At 43.7% G+C, this 22,347-nt stretch overlaps 1 protein-coding gene across 1 annotated transcript in view; it reads left to right on the forward strand.

The window, feature by feature from the left end:
• RFX7 (regulatory factor X7) overlaps nucleotides 1-22,347 on the forward strand; it is a 70,302-nt gene that overhangs the window by 35,115 nt on the left and 12,840 nt on the right. The window contains exons 3-5 of the mRNA XM_066592557.1: nucleotides 9,104-9,186; nucleotides 13,875-13,997; nucleotides 17,405-17,521. Coding sequence (XP_066448654.1) covers nucleotides 9,104-9,186; nucleotides 13,875-13,997; nucleotides 17,405-17,521 — 323 coding nt within the window. The remainder of the gene's footprint in view (nucleotides 1-9,103; nucleotides 9,187-13,874; nucleotides 13,998-17,404; nucleotides 17,522-22,347) is intronic.

The following is a 22,347-nucleotide window of genomic DNA, read 5'->3' on the forward strand; positions in this document are numbered from 1 at the left end:
CTACGGACGGGAGTAAAAAATATTACTTTGGCTCAGGGGAAAGCGGTAAGAGGCACCATGAAAGTCGAGGATACTGGTCTGTCCAGGATGACCTGTTCGGCGGACTAAGGGCCAGAAACAGGGTTGTTTTCCCGGTAAACACTACCCTGAAGAAAGTGATTTCCGACGAATGGGCCTGCACCTGTATCTGCCCCGAAAATATAAAGAGAGACTTAGGTTCTCTGAGGAAGATGTATAGGAGTATGAGAGCGTGCCAAAGGTGGACGCACAGGTGGCCAAGATGGCCAGGAAAACGGTGCTTCCCTTCGAGGATTCCTCCCATCCAAAGGACCCCATGGACAATAAGGTCTATGTCCTCATGAAGCGGACATGGCAGTCATCAGCCTATGCCCCAGAGTCAAATATTGCAGCCACGTCAGTGGAGAGGTCTATGTTCCTTTGGTTGGAGGAACTGGACAACCAAGTCAGGCAGAGGGCATCCAGAGATGAGATCCACTGGTGTATACCTCTGTTAAAGTTAGCAACAGCCTTTCTGGCGGACGCCTCCGCCGAGAGAATTAGACTGTCAGCCAGGAACATGGCACTGTCTAATATGACCAGGCGAGCGATCTGGCTAAAAACCTGGAAAGCGGATACTACATCTAAAAGCAAACTATGCAACATCCCCTTCTACGGGCAGTACATCTTCGGGGCTGATCTGGATAAAATCCTGAAAAAGGCAGCGGATAAAACCCAAGGGTTTCCAGACCAGGGGAGGACCCTGCAACCCTTTAAGCGACAGCCTACCTTCAGGCCCTATTGGGGGAAAAGGAAAGACGGGTCGATGGTCCTACCCCAAAGGTGGCAGGGGTAAGACGGGGAAAGTTGCTTCCCCAGTAGAGAATTCCCAGGTGGGAGGTAGATTGCTGAGGTTTTGTTAGGAATGGCGGGGCATTACAGAAAACCTGTGGGTTCTGCAGTTAATATCCCAGGGGTATACAATAGAGTTTTTTGTCTGGCCTCCTAATAGATTCGTGATAACTTCAACGCAATCCCCGGCCCTCCAAAAAGTCTTTAGAGAAGAGATGACTAACCTACTACATATGGGTGCAATAGTGGAGGTTCCCGCTGTAGAACAGGGATTGGGGTACTACTCTCCCCTTTTTCTCATTAAAAACCAAATGGGTCGCATCGGATGATCTTTAACCTTAAAGGCTTAAACAAATCTATCATTTATAAAAAGTTTAAGATGGAGATCATTAGATTAGCAGTATCCCTAGTCAACACGGGGGATTACGTATATACAATCGATCTTTGTTCAATTTCAGGGGCCGGGCAAAGGAAAGGCGGCTTCTAAGAGATCCATTAGCTGCTGGAAAAAAACAGTGATCCAGCAAGCCTACTCTTCCAGCAACAAGTCTGTTTCGGCAGGACTGAGGGCTCATTCAGCGAGAGCAGTATTGTGCTCTTGGGCAGAAAGAGCCATGGCTTCACCAGAACAGATATGCAGGGCGGCCACGTGGTCTAGCCCACACACATTCGTGAAGCACTAAAGGCTAAATACCGATCATTCCTCGGACTTATCGTTCGGTAGGAAAGTCTTACAGGAGATAGTCCCACCCTAGGGAAGTAATTTGGTATGGCTCCATGTACTGCTGTCATGATGACGCCGGGGAAAAGGATAGAATTTCTTACCGAAAATTCCTTTTTTCCGAATCATCATGACGGCACGTCATTTCCCTCCCTTTAAAAAAATAAAAAATGGATATATAATTATATACTTCTGTTAATTTTTGGGTAACTCACCCCTCTTTTTTACGTTTAAAAAAAAAAAAAGAGAGAGATATGTGTTTAACGTGGACTAACGATGTTTCTTTCTTGGTTGAATAAAAGTTTTTCCTGATAAATCGGAATATGTCCATGTAAGTAATTTAGAAGACACTTAGGATTGGAAGGGAGGAGGAGCCTTTTCAGGCCTCTTACTTCCTGTCCCTACAAGGTCAGAGGGCAACCTCCATGTACTGTCGTCATGCCAGCTCGGGAAAAAAGGAATTTTTCGGTAAGAAATTCTATCCTTTATAGGTATGAGCGAGCGTACTAGTTAAGGACAGATACTCGAGCGACCATCGTCTATTTCGAGTACCTGCCTGCTCGCCTGCAAAGATTCGGGTGCCAGCGGGGTGAGCGCTGTGTTGCGGGAGTGAGCGGGGGGGGGGGGGGGGTTGGCCTCTCTCCCCCGCCGACACCCGAATCTTTGCGGGCGCGCAGGCAGGTACTCGAAAAGGACGATACTTGCTCGAGTATCTGTCCTTAATGAGTACGCTCGCTCATCTCTAATGCCTTCGAAACAAAGTGCATATGCAATTACATATGCAATTATATTGCATATGTGCAGCATTTTTTTTGCATTTTGCTAGGAGAAATGAGAAGGTAATTTAAAAAAAAAAATCACAACCAGGAAGCCAATGCAGGAGCGCACACGTAAAATACATTGTGCATGCACAGGTATACGCAAGTAAAAAAAGCAACAGTATGCAGGTTCCGTACGCTGGTAAAACGTCACGATTTTTACGCATGTATTTCTATACCCATCCAATCACTTCAATTTCACTAGCCAGCTATACTTCTATAGGGCCGGTCTCACACTACCGGATTTGAATTTCAGATTCCGTGAGCGTATATCCATTTAATACGCGGATTGATCAAATAGTAACATAGTAACAATGCAATGAATTACGCAGTTCCGATCACATTAGCGTGTCGGAAAAATTGCGTAATCCAAGTCTGGGAAAACAAAATGCAGCATGTTCTATTTCACCGCAGACATCAGCGACATTGTTCTCTATGGTCACGGATATACCCATATTATGTATGGGCGTCGGGTATCTGCGTCATTTCTAAGTGACTGTGCAGGAAATGTAAACAAAAAAAAAGGTGTACTGAGCAAGACCACCTACGTGAGTACACGGTCATGCGCAGTACAATTTCGCGGCCATACGCAGGGTCACGGCCAGGCTCACAGTTGGAATCCGCTGTGGGCTTCCCGCAGCCGATTCTGCTTACAGCCTTGTGAGCCCAGCGTGACAAAGACATTTCTAGCACTAGTAAAAGGCTCTTAGGTCTCCTGCACACGGATGGAAATTCCGTGGCAGGATTTTCGCCCGTGCCCGCTGCCATAGGACTGCATTAGATAATGTAATCCTATGCAGACTGCAGTGATTTGACCGTGTAAAAACTCGCGCGGTAAACAAATTGCAACATATCCTATTTCTATGTGAGCCGCGCAGAGGACCGCATAGAAACGTCACCTCTGACATGCCGGCTTTGCTCTGTGCACGAGCCGACTGGGCAGCAGGCAGGACATTTCAGAGCGGAGCGAAACGCCGGGAGCAGGTGAGCGCTGGGTCACTGCAAGAATTCTCGCAGCAGGATCCAACCCGGCCGCCTGCAGGAGGTCTTACGTGTACACATTGTGGGGAAAATCTGCACCAAAATCCACACCAAAATCCTCATCTGGATCTTGGTACGGATTTCGACCACTGAATTCATTGTGGCGAGAATCCGTGGAATTTCCACAACAAATCCAGCATGCTGCGGATGGGAAGATCTACACCATTGCCATATGCCGCTGCAGATCTTTTTTTCCACTGTTAAAACCCCATTCACTTACATTGTACTTTACATTACTGCGGATATCATAATGAAATTCCACCACAGCAATGTGCAGTACAAATCCTCCATGTGTGAACTTACCCGTACATAGGTAGGTTGTATCCATTACGAAACCACCAAACCTAGTGTGCTGACTGCTCAGATATTCCCCATACTTAACTTTGCTTGACAATAGAGGGTTTTTTCCAAGACTTAAAAAAAAATCCACAGACTTAGAGACTATCACCATATTTTGTACCGTGGTTGGAGGGCACCCTAAGGTGGTGACAGTCACACTGATTGCAGTGATAGATTTCCTGTATGGATCTGTTTAGAAGTAGGAAAATGACATTTAGTGAGTAGCATTACGTGATTAAGGGGCTGCATGTTCCTGTGCTGCAGCTAGTCCCGCCCTCTAACCGCTGATTGACTGCGATCTGTCTGTCATTGGCTGGAGAGGGGGGTGGGAGTGGCTATCCTGCAGCTCATTAATATGCAGGACTGGTTCTCTGTGTGGTTGCTGCTGATAAATGCAAGTCAAGGCTCATTTATTCCTAATGATTGTTGCTCAAAATTCGTTCAAACAAACGCATTTGAGCAATAATCTTCAGTGCAAATGCACAAAAATTGCTTACTTTTCGTTCACAGGTCGTTTAGCTGACTTTCCATCAACTTTAACACAATTGCTAGATCCCTGGCTTCCCGTTCCGTGTAAACGCTCCCCGCTTCACAAAGAAGGTAAAGCGCTGAGTGGGAAGTCTTTCAGTGGAAATGCTCTGCTCATTGCTATTGACCGTAGCCGTGACGTCATCCCGTGTAAAAGGGCCAATAGTCCTAAAGTGCTACACAGATACACAGAGCAGCCGTGTCACAGCAATCAGTGGGACCGGCACTCCTCAGGGCTAGCTGCAAAAACATGGTTACAGATTACCTGTAAAACTGAGTGAATTAAGGAAAAAAATGCACCCTGTCCTGCTTCAGAGGCTCGCCATGCAGTGCTGCAGCCCTGGTGTATGCTGCTACCTTGTGCACGTGACCTCTGAGTCGATCACAGGCTTCAGCACTTACTTTACTGGCAGCTGAAGCCTGTCCTGCATGTCTGGGTGGTAGGCACCAAGGCTCCAGCGCTGGACGAGAAGCCTGTAAAGAGTATATTTTTTCTTTATTTTACACAGTTTTATGCCTTTTAACCTTTTTTTCCCTCTCTCCCCAAAATACTAGAAGATTATAGCACTAGAGTACTTTTAGGTCACTCTCAGACATGCGTTCAGAAAACACTGTATGAAATTGCAGCATTTTTGACCGCGTGTCCCAGTGTTTGACAACGCTTAACGCACCCATCATTGTGATGAGGTACATTTAAAAATTGCAGTAAAGCACAAAAATAGAACAGACAGCCCTCAAAAATCACAACTGTTCTAGTTACAAGGTGATGCTCCAAAAGCATACCTAAATAGAGGGGTTATCCCAAGGGTTTATACTGGGCAGCGAGTGGGGAAACCTAAAGAAACAAAAAGTCTGTGCAAATAAATGAAATGTTGAGTGGCTGCTCCGTGGTAATAGCCATGTGGCTTCAGGCAAACAACCTACAGCCAGTGAAGAATGGATTTATGTGCAAGCAGATTCATTTGACGATGTGGCTCTTAAGTGAGACCCCACACAGCAAAGAAAATCTTTATTACCCCCCACCAAGCTGGGTATTCATTTTACTGATGGAAGCCAGAGTCAACCTTGAGCCGGCTACCTGAACCATGCCGGGATTGAACTCGCAATCTTCAGGTCTTGAGTGAGCGCTTAGGACTGCATACTACGGCCTTAACACACTGTGCCGCACGAAGTGCTTGGGGCAGTGGTTTTTTTCCGGTGTTTTGAGCTGGATTTGCGACGGAGCCGCCGACCGGAGGTCCCAGCGCAGATGTGAAACCGGCCTACGGTACGCCTCTTGTCTTGTAGATGTCTTTTGGTAGTGTGTTTATTATGTCACAGTAGAGTGATTTATAAGCAATGCACCACCGCCCAACGTCCGCAGACTGTAGGTCCTCAATTGTTTCCATTGACTTATTTAGGTTACTAATTCTGATAATCCTCTTTTGTGACATAAACACCCGGTTTCCTCAGCAGTAGCAAATATTGTCCTGTAGGCTGAAACATGCTGAAGCCATTCAGTTCAGAGAAAGCCGTGTGTACCCAGCATATTGCTCTCAGCCAAGTTGATGTTATTGATTGAAGTGGCAGGCTTCTCTATAATGCTATAATGTAACTGATCATCCATAAAAATATTTTGTTACAATGTATCCCAAACTTTTCATCTGTGCTGATGAAACAAAAATAAAATCCCCCTCCTACTTCTAGCCCTCATCTACGGTAGTGGAATATTTAAGGACCGTGTGAATGAGTTGTTGAAGGCTTTGCATATACAGCACCCATGAGAGCGGCCCACCTCAACCCTGTACTAATATCCAGACTATTAAATGGTGTCCTACTGGACAGGGGGACACTAAACCTCTGCCACACTCCTATGGTGTGCTCTTATTAATGTCCTATTAGTATTTTTTACACTGTCTATATTTCTAATTTCTCTAGCACTAGCATTAACCATCATAATCTCAGTCTAGACAGCGATTAAGCTATTCTACATGTATGCCGGATTATCTGGTTAGATTATAAACCTTCTATTTTATAATGTCTCATGCCTGTAACTTGTAATGTGCTGAGCAGTCTAATTGAAGATTCTCAGCAGATGACATCTAATTGGATGGAATAAAGTACATCCTAAAAACTTTCTGTAGATGGTTTGAAGAAGATGGTCTATAAAGCCTTGGTCCGACATTGACGAACAATGGGGATGGTGATGCAACTGAGAAATGTGCCATTGTGTCAGCACAACAAACAAAGGCCCAATGTTCACAGTCGGAATTAAATTGTGGATGATCCGCAGTTCAAGCCGCTCATAGAGAATGAACGTCCACGCTGGAATTAAAGCATGCGGATTTGTTTTGCGGACCTTTTGCCTCTCAGCTGTCCTTTTTTCTAAAGTAAATTATCCCAATTTTAATAACCTCTCTGGGAATTGTAGTCCACCCATTCTGTTTATTACTTTAGTTGCCCGCCTTTGTACCCGCTCAGGCTGGTATGAGATTACTTCTATCATTCACACTGCTGCTGCAGATCTCCCTCCATCTAGTGATAGAACTTGCATGTGTGAATGAGGGATCTACTTTATTAGTGTCTGAAGTTGAGCATTTTTACTCACAAATTTCCACAGCGGGAAATAAATCGCGCCATTATGCAGATTTACGCTGCGGGAGGTCTCCAGTAATATAGCCTTAATAGAGATCGCGCAAACCGTGATCACTCGCAGGCACTATCGCGTTTTTAATCGCATTATTCCCACGGCGTAAATCCATGGGCGTATCCCACAATGCTTATGGGCATGAGCCCTTATACTTGTTTACTCTCTTCAGAGAGAGTCAATGTCTTGTTTACTGCAAATAAGAGGATGTTCTAAATATGCAGTGCAGGAAAATAAATCCTGCCTAGGACTTGCCTGTTTGTTATACTAGAGTAACCTATTTAGTGGATTTGGACAATATTTTATGCTCTCCTGCCAAATACATCAACAGTCAGCAGTATAATAAATCTGTTAGCAAATAGTTTGCAATAGCTGAAAACAAGAAAAACATTGCAATTCTCTGACTAGAATGGGAGTGTGACCTAGAGCCAGTGACAGGGAGTAGTCTGCAGGCTGATCAGTGTCATGTCTAACACATTCGGTAAAGAATTGCACTTGGTAGTTGGCAAAGTGTTGTCGTTTTTGTTTTTTATTTCCATAAAAGGTTTGTAGGGTCCTCCAGTGCGTTAGGATACTCATTATAAAAGTTTTAAAGAAAACTTGTCAAAAAATATAAAAATTCTTACCAAATGTAACGAATTATTGACCTATGAAGTCATTGATCATCTGCCGCTGTCTGGGGCACCTCACAAGCGGGGACATTTGTTGAGCGTGGCATTGTACACCGGCTGCGTGTGATACATTTGACACTTAACGTAGTGAGGATAAGCTTGACGTGTGTGTGGTAAATTACAGAAAAGGGTTAAATATTACACAAAATTGTAGCGTCTAACTTTTGATGCTTGAGTTGTTAAAGATGATCAGTCATCAGGCGCTGCTGCCCCTCGTCAGAACAGGATCGTATGGGGACAAGTCCACTCCTGTTAGCCAAACCAGCACAAAAATGTCATACTACTTGTACTACCAATTTATATTTTTATATAATCTAGGCCGTGTTTCCCCGAAAATAAGATGCATTAGGGCTTGTTTTCAGGGGATGTCTTATTTTTCCTTGAACAACAATCTACATTTATTCTTTAACAACAACAAAAAAAATCAACATTATTCAGACCGAGTCATGTCATCACATTCTGGGTATAATCAGCTAATAAATTACCTGTAAGTGCTGCAAAACGAGGCAGTGGAATTCCAAATGCAATGGCCAAAGACACCCGGGTTACTTGTTTCCTGCTTACCTGTCAGGATCTGTGCCGTGCCGCAATTGATTTCTGCTCGTGGAAATGGAAAAATGATTTTTAATAGCAATGGAGTCCGGATTACACGATGCCCGTGTGCATTAGGCCTAAGTTGGCACTATACAAATAACAAGATTTATTTATATATCTTTGTATTTATTTACTATGAGCTTAAGGCCGAATGTCCACAGTCGGATTATCACTGCGGAATTCGCGGTCAGACACCTGCTGTGAATTCCGCAGCAATGTCCGTCTACAGACATGCTGCGTTATACGAATCATGTATGCAGACACTGCCACGTGTTACTCCGTGCTGCCCGGGATTTGAGGCAAGTGTGATGGGTGGCCAGCCGCTCACCTCTCCATTCCGCACGCAGCCTACCTTCCCGCCTGAGGGCTCAGTCCCGGACGCCGCCAGTCACCACGCTTGCGGCGGCCGCAGCAGTGCCCAGTCACGGCAGCTCCTGCTTAACCACTCTCACTTGGGTATGGGCTCCCTGCTGCAGAAGGTTGGTGGGAGGTTGGGGCTTGTGTGCCACCGCATCCGCCACCGGTGAAGGAACTTTCTCCTGGTGCTGCGTAGCAGCAGCTGCTGCTGTATACCTTTTTTCTGTTACAATTTAGTGGCCTTGCAGGACCTGCTATTGAACAGCCTTTGCAGCCAATCATGTTCAGGGGGCGTCACCCCCTGTCAATCTTGACTCCACCAGGAACTCCTGGTGGTGTCAAGATACTCTAATACCGGCTTGTTCTTCTCTTTAGTCCCCCCCCCCCCCCCCATACACATTCAACATTAGTCTTCCGAACCTGTGTCACAAACTTTCACATTCTGCTGTAGTGTTTCCTGTCTGATCTTGTTTCTAGGTTCAGTAGTATGAATAGAGCCAGTACAATGTATATTAACTCTCTTGTTGAACTCTTGCTCTTCACATTTTTGTTTTTGTAGCAAGAAGTTGAGAAGTTTACAGACCTTGAGAAACTCTACCTCTACCTCCAACTGCCTTCTGGTCCTAGCAATGTGGAGAAAAGGTATGTGTTCATTCAGTATATGGAAATATAGATTATGGTTTTGCAGAAGCGAGACCCCTTATTTATGAGCCGGTAATCTATACCAGGTCTTTGATTAGAATATCTGCTGCAATATACACAATTATGGGGATTCATAGCCTCGTCTCACCACCATATATTGGAAAGTTGCAATCCTCGTCTAATTTGGTTAAAAATCTCTCACAAAATTTTACCTCACTGAATGTTTGGCTTCATTTTCATTTTGTCCAACGACCTTCGAAGACTAATAGGCATTGCTTATTGGATTCTTAAGGGTTCATAACAACGGTGTCTGAAATGCGACAGCCTTTTCTTCTCTAGCCGCTGAAACTTGCCTTCCTGATATTTTGGCATCCTGCACTCTACCAGTTGCCTCAAACCTTCTGATTACACTTGTGATGTTAGGACAGGTTGTGATAGTACAGCTTCGTGTCTCTCAGTCATTCCTTTGTCACTTAATGGGCCATTTTACTTTACGGAGCCAGGAAGAAAAAAAGTTACTTAGACAACATGTCCTTTTTTTTACCATACTACTTTAAAAAAAGTGTTACTTCTGTCAGACTGTATATATAGTATACGTAGAGTCCCTGGTATTGTATAAAAATTTCTTATTTTCCCACTTTTTTTGTTCTTGAGGGTTTACAAAATACTGGACGTTTAACCCCTTAACACTCCAGGGCGTGCATTTATGTCAAGGGGGTTCCTGGTTTGTATGAAAGGGGATTGGGGGTTAATCCCACTCCATACAGTGCGGGTGCCAGCTCTTTCTTACAGCTGACACTCTTCCACTACAGCTACAATCAGCACCACCGTGGATCGTAGCTGCTAACCCTTTAAATGCCCCAACCAGAGCTCGGGAGTCCCAAACAACCCCCTCATGATGAGATTGTACCACCGCTGATCACAGTTGCTAACCCTTTAGATGCCCCGACCGGAATTCTGAGGCCCCAAATGACCCCCACGATGAGATTGTGGGGTGCAGTTTGGCTGCCATGTCAGCGGGAGGACTTTGGAAAGCCCCCAGGGCTGTCATTGCAAATTGCAATGCCATGTCTCCAAGAAAAAATATAATAAAAAGCGATCAAAACGTCCTATGTACTCTAAAATGGTACCAATAGAAACTATGGGATATCTTGCAAAAAATGAGCCCTCATACAACGATGCCAACCAAAAAATAAAGTTATGGCTGTCAGAATATGGCGTCAGAAAATAGTTTTATTTCTTTCCAAAGATATTTTATTTTTTAAAAGTAGCAAAAATGTAACAATAAATTCAGCACTGTAGTCATCATACCCACTCAGAGTTATCATGTCATTTTTACTGCCGTGTATATGCTGTAGAAACAAGGCCTCTCCCCAAGGATGACGGAACTTTGTTTTTTCTTTTTTATTTATTTCTTCTGCTGTTTTTCCTGTCAATGTGCGGAAATTAAATGCGATTTTCCGCTTGCAGAGGAAAAATCTCAGCATGCTCTATTTCAGTGCGGTTTCCGCACGGATGGCTTCCTTTAAAGTCAGTGGAAGCCATGCCAACCGTCACCCTTCCCCAATGACATTGTGGAAGGGTCGCGGTTACCAGTGTCATTGCCTAGTGACGATACAAAAGAAGAGGCAGGGATTTCAAAGAAAAAAAAAAAAAAACACAAAACTGTACTAGTTCATGTCCTCTGCAGTAGAGGAAAAAGAAGAATATCGGGTACGCGCAGATGCTGGCTGGGCACAGAATCGGATTCTGCTGCTGGCTCCCACATGTCGAATCCGACCTGATCTTGTGCAGCCGCCCTTACAGGAGGAATAGCAGAGGTACATCACAACAACAGAGTTCTAAGGAAAGCTGCTCCAGAATTGGGAATCCATGTTTCTAAGTTTGAGGTGCCATGAGAGCTGGCAGGTGTCTTTAAGATGGCATCTACATCTTATGCTGTTGCTGAAGACATCCACATTTTACTTCCTTTTGAACCTCTAGACATTTTGATAGACTTCCTTTGTTACCCATTCACTAATATGGTTTTATGTGGCACGTTCCCCTGAAGCAGACGGGTGTGTTACACTTTAAATATCCGGCCTCTCAGCTTGACTAAACTTAATGGTTTTATGCCAAAAACAGGTTTACTTTTCCAAAACGTTGTTATTGGTGGATGTGAATCACCTGCATTAAAATGTAAGAGGCACATCTGAGCCTTTCTTTATTAATTTAAAGCCACTGGCAAAGTTTGTAAGAGCAGTATCTTGGCAGCAGTCACTAGAAGATAACTCCCAGCATGTTAACCCCTTAGTGACCGGTCATACACCCTTTGACAGGGTCACTAATGGGCTTTATTTTGATGCGACACTATTTTCAGCGCTACATTTAGAATAATTGCACAGCTCTCCTGTGCGGAAGGAACAGGTGCTTGGCTGTCTGGTGTCAGCTGAGCACCTGCTTTAACAGCAGGGGCCAGAGAGACCTCCAATCCCTTTACATGGCTCGCAGCAAGCAGAAGGCTGACAGAGGGAGGGTGGCTACCTCTGTCACCCATTGGACCATCGAGATGCGATCACCGGTTCCTAATGGGTTACCATCACACCTGGAGGCTTAAAGGCGTTGTCCCGCGCCGAAACCTAATTTTTTTTTTTCCCCACAGACCCCACCTTAGCAGACAGTTAAATTACATCCATTTGTTATTTAAAAAAAAAAAAATCGCTTACCTGGATCCCCGATCTGCAGCTTTGAAGATTCTTCTTTCAAAGATGGCGCCGCTGGTCTTCTCCCACGGTGCACCGTGGGTCTTCTCCCATGGTGCACCGTGGATGTTCTTCTCCAGTCTGCATTCCACTGCCGATTACAGCCACCTCATTGGCTGATCGGCACCACGTGACGGAGGCGGAGCTACGATGACGCGGAGAAGAGGGAGGAGACAGGACGCAGCTCGTGAGCCCAGACACAGCTAGCAGAGAATTCCTCACTGCGCAAGCCCGAATGTTCGTGCGACCAAAGAAGAGGTTTGATCGTCGCCATGGAGACGGGGACGCCAGCATCGGAGGGGGTAAGTGTATATCTTCTGTATGGCCAATATTTAATGCACGATGTATATTACAAAGTGCATTAATATGGCCATACAGAAGTGTATAACCCCACTTGCTGTCGCGGGACAATCCCTTTAAAGATGACCTCAGGATCTGACATGTACTCTGGCCCATGAGGCTCAGCCTCTGGCTGAGCTTCATAGGTAATATAATACACTGCTATACTGAAGTATAGCACTGTATTATAAGAAGCATCAAAGGTAGAAATATGGAAATCCCCAAGTGGACAAAATCAAGATATAAAAAGTAAAAAAGTATGAAAAAAATAAATAAAAATGTTAAAACTCCAACCTTTCCCCCTTTAGGCCTCCTGCACACGGGCATGTTTTTGCTGTGGATTACATAGTGGGCATCTGCACTGTGGATCCGCAGCAAATACTGTCCATGGTATGCTATGGAAAAACGCTTTTACTTGCACACTTGCGAAAACCAATTGGAGTTTTTGCAATTGGAGGAAAAATTGCAGCATGCTCCATTTTTGTGCAGATTCCGCCTGCCAGCTTCGATTGAAGTCAGTGGAAACTGTCCAACCTGCAGCACGTCTGCAGTTAACATTGCAGACAGGCCGCGGATTCTGCGTTACCGCCTAGCGAAGGTGTAAGGGCAATAAAAATCTTTACTGCGCATGTCTGACGGCGAGCTGCTGGATCCATCCGCAGTGCAGATGAAGAAGCGAAAATACAAGTACGTGTAGACGCCGCTGCTGTCGCGGTTGGGATCTGCTGTGGGCTCCCGCATGCGGAATCCGGCTTTGCTGACGGTAGGGGGTCTTTCTATGTAAAAAAAAAATATATCATCACTAATCTGGTATTGCCGTATTTAACCTACACAGTGCTTGTGCAGAAAATATAAAATTTTTGATCGCTTTCTATTATGTATGGATCCCCAAATGGTGCCAATAAAAAGTAGCAAAAACAAAGAACCTGAAACCGCACAGTTGTCCGGGGTGGGTGGGGGGCCTTTCAATGTGAAAGAAACAGCTCTCTTATGGCTTTATCAATGGAAACATTAAATAGTTCTATGTCTACGAATGTAACAGTGAAAAAAAGGAAAAATTGTCTGGCCATTAGGGCAGAATATGGGCCCATCACTAAGGCCTCCCTCACACAGGCGTTGCGGTAACTGCCGCGATTTAAATCGTGGCGCTTTGCCACATTTTACATTTGTTTTCGGCCGTAGCGATGCTATGGTCGACGTCGGCATTTAGCACTCCTCATCATTGATGAGGAGCGCTAAACGTTTAAAAGTGGAACAGACACCGCTTGAAAATCGCGGCGCTGAAAAGCGGCTGTCTGAGGCTGCGTGAGAGGCGCCATTGAAAACAATGGGATCCTTTGAGCATGTTTAGCTGCGCTGAAAGCTAAAAAAAACCGTCTGCGTGAGGGTGGCCTAAGGGGTTAATAAGCACATTCTAGGACTAGCCAGACTGGTAGGAGGTTTGCATTATTTGTCGCACAGACTTATAGATGATTAGTTAATTTGAGTGAATTTAGATAACCTGTCAGTAATGGCTATCTGGCTATCTTACAAAGATGTTCTGTCAATAAATATCTGGTGGCCACATATTTACTGCTTGCTTTCTTTCTTTCCACTTTTACTTCTTAGCGATCAGAGCTCGCTGTCATCTAGTCGAGCTCAGCAAACGCATGCATTCTCCTGGATTCGGAATACCCTAGAGGAGCACCCAGAGACTTCTCTGCCAAAGCAGGAGGTTTACGATGAGTATAAGTAAGTACGCTGCGCGCTTCTTACTCCTGTGCTGCGCTACAATGGGTTATTATTTTGCTCAGCTGACCATGATGACACAATACAGCATTCTGTACTTAGTATTTTATGATTATCCTACCGCACAGAAACATGAAGTTACACATTCAGCTCTGCTTCATTTGTTTTTTCTCTAGGGCTGTATTTGCATTTGTCTCTGGCCCATTGAGATCATTACTGCTTGGTGCCATTTTATTAGTGTATGGCCGCCTCCAGACGGGCGGGTCCGATCCGGCTGCGAGGATTCTCGCCGCGGGACCCGACCTGAGCGCCTGCAGAGAGCAGCGCGTACTCGCTCCGGCTGTTTGATGTGCCGGCTTGCCGGGCAACCGGCGCATGCGCAGACCGGAGCCGGCGGCCGGGCACTTACATCTCTGTGCGGGGCTCTGTGAGCCCCGCAGAGAAATAGAACATGCTGCGGTTTGTTTGCCGCGCGAGATTTCGCGAGTCAAACCGCAGCGGTCTGCCTAGGATTGCGTTTGCTAACGCAATCCTATGGCAGCTTCCAAGGGCGAAAATTCCATGGGAATTTCTGCCCGTCTGCAGGCGGCCTAAAACTAGTTGGGTATGGATTGCTGGAAAAATGGAAAGAAAGCAGAGTGTCAGGAAAAAAACACAATCAACAACATGAGTGTACTGTACAACCCTATGTAGTAAAAGTCTAGAGTCTGCTATTGTGCCAATGTAAAGATATGATGGCAGTGAAGACTTCAGTCTCCCAGTTGGGTTGCATCTCTGTAGCGCACCTTTTCTCTTTCTTTCTATCTGAGTTATTAGGCAGCTGATTAATGTGTTTGGGTTTCACCATGAACTATATACTGATAACACACAAACATGTCTGCCCTTTCCAGATTTCCTATCTAGTGTTACAGTCTTGCAGCTGTCTTTCTTTATGTGCGCTTACAGTTTAACCCTTTCCAATCCACCATCTGACATCTTAAGACATTATGATTTAAGACTGTACAGCTCCCATGTTGGAAGACGTCCGTCAGTGTTCTCTTACTGTATATTGCCAGCCTCTCTGCTGTCACAGCCTATGCAACGTGTCACCTCATGCAGTACTGGCTTTAGACAGCAGATAGTATAGTATAGATGTATAATGGCAGAAAAAGAGTAAGCCCCTAGGAAAACCAGGATACAAATTGGATTGGAAAGGATTAAAAGTCAAGATTGCTGAAAAAAAGCCTTGTAAAGTTCTCCCATCCTTTCAATTCACCTTTGATAGTTGAAATTGTCCCCCTTTTTTTTTCAGTCGGCATCATTCCTTTCACTTTTTACATAGTTTCTAGGCTATTGTAACATCCTCATGTGTATGAAGATGCTCTTAGCATCAGGTTTACTATGATAGAGGCAGTGCTTATCCCATGCATGGATTATGAATCCAGAGTTTCTCCATTGTAACATCACTAGTAGCCTCTTAAATAACAATATAATACAATTTATTCGTATAGCGCCAACCTATTCCGCAGCGCTTTGAAAATCAAGGTAGATATACACAAAATGAATCAAAACATTGAGTATTGAACTGATATGAATCTTGAACAACAGGGGTGAGGCCTTGCTCGCAAGAGCTTACAAATGATAAGGAAGTACATACATCGTGTGCTATGTGTATAAATATATATTCATTCATTCATTCATTGATAAAGCTGAGTTGATCACCAGCCATGTTTGTGAATAAGAATAGATGTGTGTCTGGGAAAAAGTGTAAAAAAAGGGGTTCTGGTTTCCAAGAGGAACGTGTAGAATTAGGGTAGATGGAGAAGAGTTTAGATTAAGGAATATGGTAGGCATTGTTTTTATGGCATTCTTAAGCTGAAGGCATTCGGAATTAACCTAGTTCTCTGGGGTAGCGCATTCTAGAGAACTGGTGCAGCTCAAATCTTGGAGGCAGGAGTGAGAGGTCTGGATTAGAACGGGATTAAATCTAAGGTCAACTAGCAAAACAGAGGGGGCCAGTAGGGTGGTAGTCAGAGATGAAGGAGAAGATAGAAGGCGGTGCAGCACTGTGGAGGGCCTTTTGAGTGAGAGTGATGAGTTTAAATCATGTTCTATATTTGCCAGGCAGTGCAGTGACTGGTACAGGGTGGAGGCATCAGTGTAGCGGCTTGACAAGAAGATAAGCCTGGCCCATGCATTCAGGATGGGTTAGGGAGGGCAAGCCCAATCAGTAGGGAGTTGCAGTAACCAAGACGAGAGTGAATAAGGCAGACAGTAAGAGTTTAAGGTCAATCTGTTATGATGAAAGACCCCCTTAAAGCTCTTTATGTAAATTACCTGGTTGCAGTCGTGTTTTCATGTTTTGTTTATTACATGTTAAAGATACTCCAAATGAAAGGTTTATCATAACTGATACCCTTATATCAAACCTTAGTAAGCTAGCTGGCTGATTGTACTAGGCATTGATACCGTAACCATGAAACTCCTGGTGACTGCATATTCTTTCTTCCTTGCACAATACTTAGGCCGCCTGCAGATGGCCGGGTCGGATCACCAGCGGGATCCGATCCACGCCCCTGCAGGGAGCAGTGCGGCTCTCACCAGCTCCCGCGGCTCTGTGATGTGCCGGCTGACGCCCAGTAGGCGCATGTGCAGAGCGGAGCCAACGCGCTGGGATTGAAATAGAGCATGTCGTGATTTGTTTTCACGCGTGTATTTTCACGCGGATAAATCGCGTCCGTCTGCATAGGATTGTGTTTTGTAATGCAATCCTATGCAGGTGGGCAGGGGTGGAAATTCTGTGGGAAATCCCGCTGTGGAATTTCTGCTAGTGTGCAGGGGGCCATAATGGGGTTACTTGGGGGATGGATATATATATATATATATATATATATATATCTCCTAGAATCCCTATTAATCAGCTGTTGTGGAGCTGTGACACTTAGCCAAGCGCTGTATCTACTTTGGTCTTTTGAGATCACATTCATCAATCACATGGCCTTTCTGTGATTGGGCTTCAGTTTCGGCACCACCATTAGGCTAGATTCAAACTGTGTTTTGTTCCCCTTCTGAGGGTTTCGTGTGATAGGCCAGATGGAGAACAGAACACAGTCTGAATGTAGCCAAGGCCTCCCTCACACGTGCATTGTGGAAAACATCGCAATTTAAATCGCGGAGCTTTGCCGCATTTTACTTTGTTTGGGCCACAGCGATGCTGCAGCTGACGCCGGTATTTAGCATTCCTCCTCATTGATGAGGAGCGCTAAACACTCAAAAATAGGACAGACTCTGCTAGAAAATTGCGCCACTTTTCAGCTGCTCTCTGCGCCTGTGTGAGAGGCTCCACTGAAACAATGGAAGCCTTTGACAGCGTTTAGCGCTGCAATCCAACTCTGTTACTTATATCAAGGTTATCATCTTTTGTCTTTCAGGAGCTATTGTGACAATCTTGGCTATCACCCACTAAGTGCTGCTGACTTTGGAAAGATTATGAAAAATGTATTTCCAAACATGAAGGCACGTCGCCTGGGCACAAGAGGAAAATCAAAATATCCTTTACTTAAGTGTGTCCAAATCTGCACGGGCTCCTTCACAAAACATCTGTTCTTGTAATTCAACCTGCAACTAAATTTAGGGAATGTTATTTGCAAGTTAAAGACAATATTCCTTACAGCGCGCTTTACCCTAAGCAAGGGGAATTAAATCCTTTTGGACTAATGCATTCTAAAGTTCAATATGTATTTTTATTTCAGAGTCTACTAATAATTTTGATTTTTGTATACCAGTATTGTGGGATACAGCCTTTTTGTAAATGTCCCCATAGGTTTTTGCTGTGCATTTGAGGCTTTTTTTTTTTTTAAGTAGGTGTGTGTAAGGTAGTTAACAGATTTTAGTAAATTGTAGAAACATTTTTTTATTCAGCCTGTCCTGGCATTTCTCTTACTCATTGTAAAGAAGATGCTGCTTCTAAGTAAATACTCCTTTTTAGATTTTTTTGGCAAAGTATTTTTAACCCCTTAGTGACTAAGCCTGTTTACATCTTAATGACCAGGCGAAATTTTGGAAATCTGATATGTGCCTTTCAACAAAGAATAACTCTATATAGGTTTTGCATATACAAGTAATTCTTACATTGATTTTCGACACACATTGTAGTTCATTTAGGTGATAAAAATAGGCCGATTTAAAATGTGTATTTTTATTAAACACTCTAAAATTCAGGGTGTGGCCTGGATATAGATGTGGGTGGTCGCATCTCTGTGAGCTCTGTTTCAAGATCTTGTAAGCGATGTTGACATAGCTTACCCACGGGACGTTTGGAGGAAAATCCACTGCCTCCTACCAGGACTCACGTAGTGACCCGCAACAGAGCATCAAAAACAGATACAAAAAGCTAACAGACTTCTTTGCTGCCCGTGAATTCGGAGGCAATATGGAGGAGGGAGCCCCAGGCCATGGCTCTTTGGAGGAAGCATTGAAAAGCCCAGTGGACTTGGAGGATTACATACAGCACGACTCAGATGAGCAGTCTTCTCCCTCCCCTTCGTTCCCTGAACAGAGAGGCACTCTATAGCAGCATCGGGATGGAGAATCCAGCTCAGGCTCTAGCAGTAGAGCTATACCATGCACCACCAATATGACGGAGCCCCGTGATGCCGGAGGTGATGGAGTTGTCTTCCTCTTAGATAGGCCCAGACTGGTGAATAAGATTTCTGCCCTATCAGAAGACAGGCAGGGGTTAAACTCTTCTGATATATTGATATTTTGTCTTGGTCTGTAACATTAGTGATTCCCTTTTTACTTTTAGTGCAAGTGTATGCACCAAATACCTCCTCAAGTAGGTTTTATTAACAAAGTCATGAGAAGAACAAGAAAAATACAGAAGAGAAAATTAATAGTATGCAGAGATGTTAATATTCTCCCAGACAAAGATCTGGAAACTAGCAGCCAAGGCAGGCAGTCTGCACCATCTCTGCCATCATCATTGCTTAGGAAAACTTCTTGACTCCTTTAGATGCCTTAATGCCCTTTCCACAGAATATACATTCTATTGTGCAAGACAGAGAACCTTTTCCAGGACTGATTTGTTCTTGGTAGAGTTGCTGCTTTCTATGGTTAAATCTGCTACTGTTAGGACCACTACTGATCGGACCACGCGCCTGTGTCTCTGATCTTGGCTTTGTCCCCACCACCAATTTTAATAGTGTTTGGCGCAACAATACTTTCCTAATGAAACTACCGTTTTATCAAAACACTTTTCAGGAAGCTTTGCAGGAATATCTTTCTATCAATGATACCCTGGGAATGAACACTTTTGTAGTTTGTAATGTTTATAAATCGGTTATGAGGGGGATCTGTTTATACAAAAAAAAAAACAAGCTCCGAATACTCTTCTGTCCCAACTGCAAGACCTACAAACTAAATTTCATACAGATTCCTCAGAATTAACCCATGTAGCTTTAATAAAAGTTAATACACTTTTAAACTGATAAACCTCCTGATAGCAGATTAAAACCTTACTATTTTGTCAATAATAGGTATAGTAAACGTATGCCATGCACGGTCAGACAGAAAAGGATGTAGTCGCGAAATGCCAGACCCCTATTACAAAATTAGTAACCTCCAGGTTATGGTGGAAGTATCTAGTAAATTCTATGCCAAGCTTTGTAACTTTGGAGTTGACCCTTCAATATCTCAACTCACTGATTTATTATATGGTTATCTCTACCTGGGTATTAACATATGCAACCCCTCAGCAATATTGCTTCAGTGAATCATGTTTTGTTAATTTGCTCCTTCCAAGAAGAAGTAAATAATTTTAGCAAAGGTAGAGTCTTCATGGTTGGGACATATTATCCTCTATAAAATACTACCTAAAATTTTGTATGCCCTCCACATTTCTTAACAATTTTTTAAGCAACAGCTGTTATCTTTTATTTAGAACAATAAAAAAATGCGGATAGTAGAGTTCATATTATATGCTCCACTAAAAAATGGCAGTTTGGGAGCTCCTAATTTAACAGCCCACTACAACGCTTTTTTAGTAAATCAAATCTGGTATTGGTGCTCCCAATCCCATAGCTCTGGTTGGCCAGTTATTGAACAACAAATACTTTGAGGTCATTCCTTGGTTGCCTTACTGTTGGCCGCATCTCGAAATCCATTACTCTCCATACCCTGTTTCTCTAAAATTAAGACTTACAATTAAGTTGGTTACAATTAAGACCCATCTTCCTTTGAGGAAACTTCCCCCTTTTCCATAGAGGTTTTGAGTTTCCCAGTCTCACTTTCTCTATAAAAGGTGGAAAGAAAAGGAGTTGTCTCTCATCTTAGGTTTGTTGATTGGGACAAGCCTAAAGGCCCATTTAGACACAACGATTATCGCTCAAAAGCCGTCTTTTGAGCGATAATCGTTGTGTGTAACTGCACTGACATTGTGCAGTTTTCTTTAAGCCGTCGCTCATACAATGAGTCTTATCAGGGATTCACAGCGGGATACAGCTGATACTATTGTTTCAGCTGTATCCCGCTTCCTGATGACAGCTGGGTATGAAGAACAGAGCACTGAGCGGCCGGGCGCTCGGAGCGGAGTACAGCTGGATGCAGAAGACAAGAGGGGACACCCCACTTGTCTTCTGCATCCTCTGCTCCGAGCGCTCGGCTGTATAAAAGCCCAGTGCTTGGAGTGGAGAACAGCTGGATGCAGAAGACAAGCGGGGACACCCCCCTTGTCTTCTGCATCCTCCACTGGCAGCGCAAGGTGATCGCCCATCTTGAGCGATCATCTGGGGCTGCAAATGACACAACGATTATCGCTCAAAAGTCACCTAAGCAACATCTTTTGAGCGATAATTGTTGTGTCTAAATGGGCCTTAAGGCCTTTTAAAGAGTTAACATGCAAATACAACTTTCCTGACCAGGATACTTTTACATACCTCCAGATTTAGAATTATTTCACTGTCTGCTTGTCTAGAGCTTTTTCTCCCTAAAAAAAATAGCTAATTTTATATCCAATCCTGGTCATCTTAGTTTAATTATGAGATATTTTTATGAGGAGTTAACAGGAGCGAATTGTTCTAAAAAGCACATTTACTTAGTTTTTAAATCTTTTTTCCAATTATCATCATAAAACTGTTCTTTGGGCACATAGGGGATCTTCCTGTGCTTTATTTAGAACACAGTGCTCAATGAGTGCGATGTACTTAAAAAGTGAAAGTCGAAAATTTTCTTTCACTAGACAAGCCGGCAGTCAGTGACCGCAGGGTGATCTTTGTCCCAGCAGACCCTGATCAGCTCTGCCAGTGACTTATTGTCACTACTGGGGGATGTTTCTCCCTGTAACTGAGGCTCCTATGGATGCCCCAGCTACAGTGGAAAAATGTCATATAACAAAACATGTCAATGTCCCCCAGAGGTATTATATGACGTCATGGGGGACATAAATAGTAAAAAGTATAGTTACATAAATAAGTAAAAAATTCCAGAATAAAATAACACTATATACATAAGAAAGATAATAACCCAGAGCCGACACCAACCAAAACCGTTGCTCTATGCTCCCCGTAATCCAAAACTATATCAAAATGTCCAAAACAAAATGAGGAACCCGTTCCCGTACTATATTTTAATGTAAATATACTCATTTAAAAAAAATTTTAAAAACTATAAATTTAAAAATCTTTTTTTTTTTTTTTTTTAGCTTTTTACCCTTAATAAAACTAAAAAACTGAAGAAAAAAAAGTCAGTGAAAAAGATATTTTAAAAATCGCCCTATATGTCATGGGGAAACAAAACGCAGCAAAAATAATTTTGGTAGCTAAAGGAAAAAAGATAGAGCAGTAAAACTGCCACATGGGTAAAATCCCTAAAAGGTATCTGGTCCTTAATGGGTTAAAACAAATGAAACAAAAACGTAGAAGAATTGTCTGTAGCAACCGCCATATTCTAAAGCTGCATTCACATTGGATGAGCGTGATATCCTCCAAGGTGTGAGGACAATTAAAAGTAATGTCTACCTTGATCTTTTCTCACCTTTTTATGATTTGGCTATATACTGTAGCAACATCTGTGCAGTGGGATGTATATATTTCTGGTCGGACCCCCAAACACTTCTCCCTCCCATATTTAGCACCTTGAAAATACAGTTGAATGTTCTGCTTCTCCTTGAAGCCCCCTATGTGTTCAAGTGTTTTCGGTTTGTGAATCTTAGGCTGGGATCACATGAGTCGTAATTGCAGACTTTCTGCACGTAAATTCCGCCTGAGACTTTAATTCCGGGATTAGCCAGCAAAGTGGTCGAGATTTGCAAAAACCTTGTCCACACGCTGTGGTCAATCCGTTGCGACCAAGCCGCGCTGAAATTGACGTGCCGCAC

Source organism: Eleutherodactylus coqui, chromosome 2 (genome assembly GCF_035609145.1).
Source record: "Eleutherodactylus coqui strain aEleCoq1 chromosome 2, aEleCoq1.hap1, whole genome shotgun sequence".
NCBI classification, from domain to species: domain Eukaryota; kingdom Metazoa; phylum Chordata; class Amphibia; order Anura; family Eleutherodactylidae; genus Eleutherodactylus; species Eleutherodactylus coqui.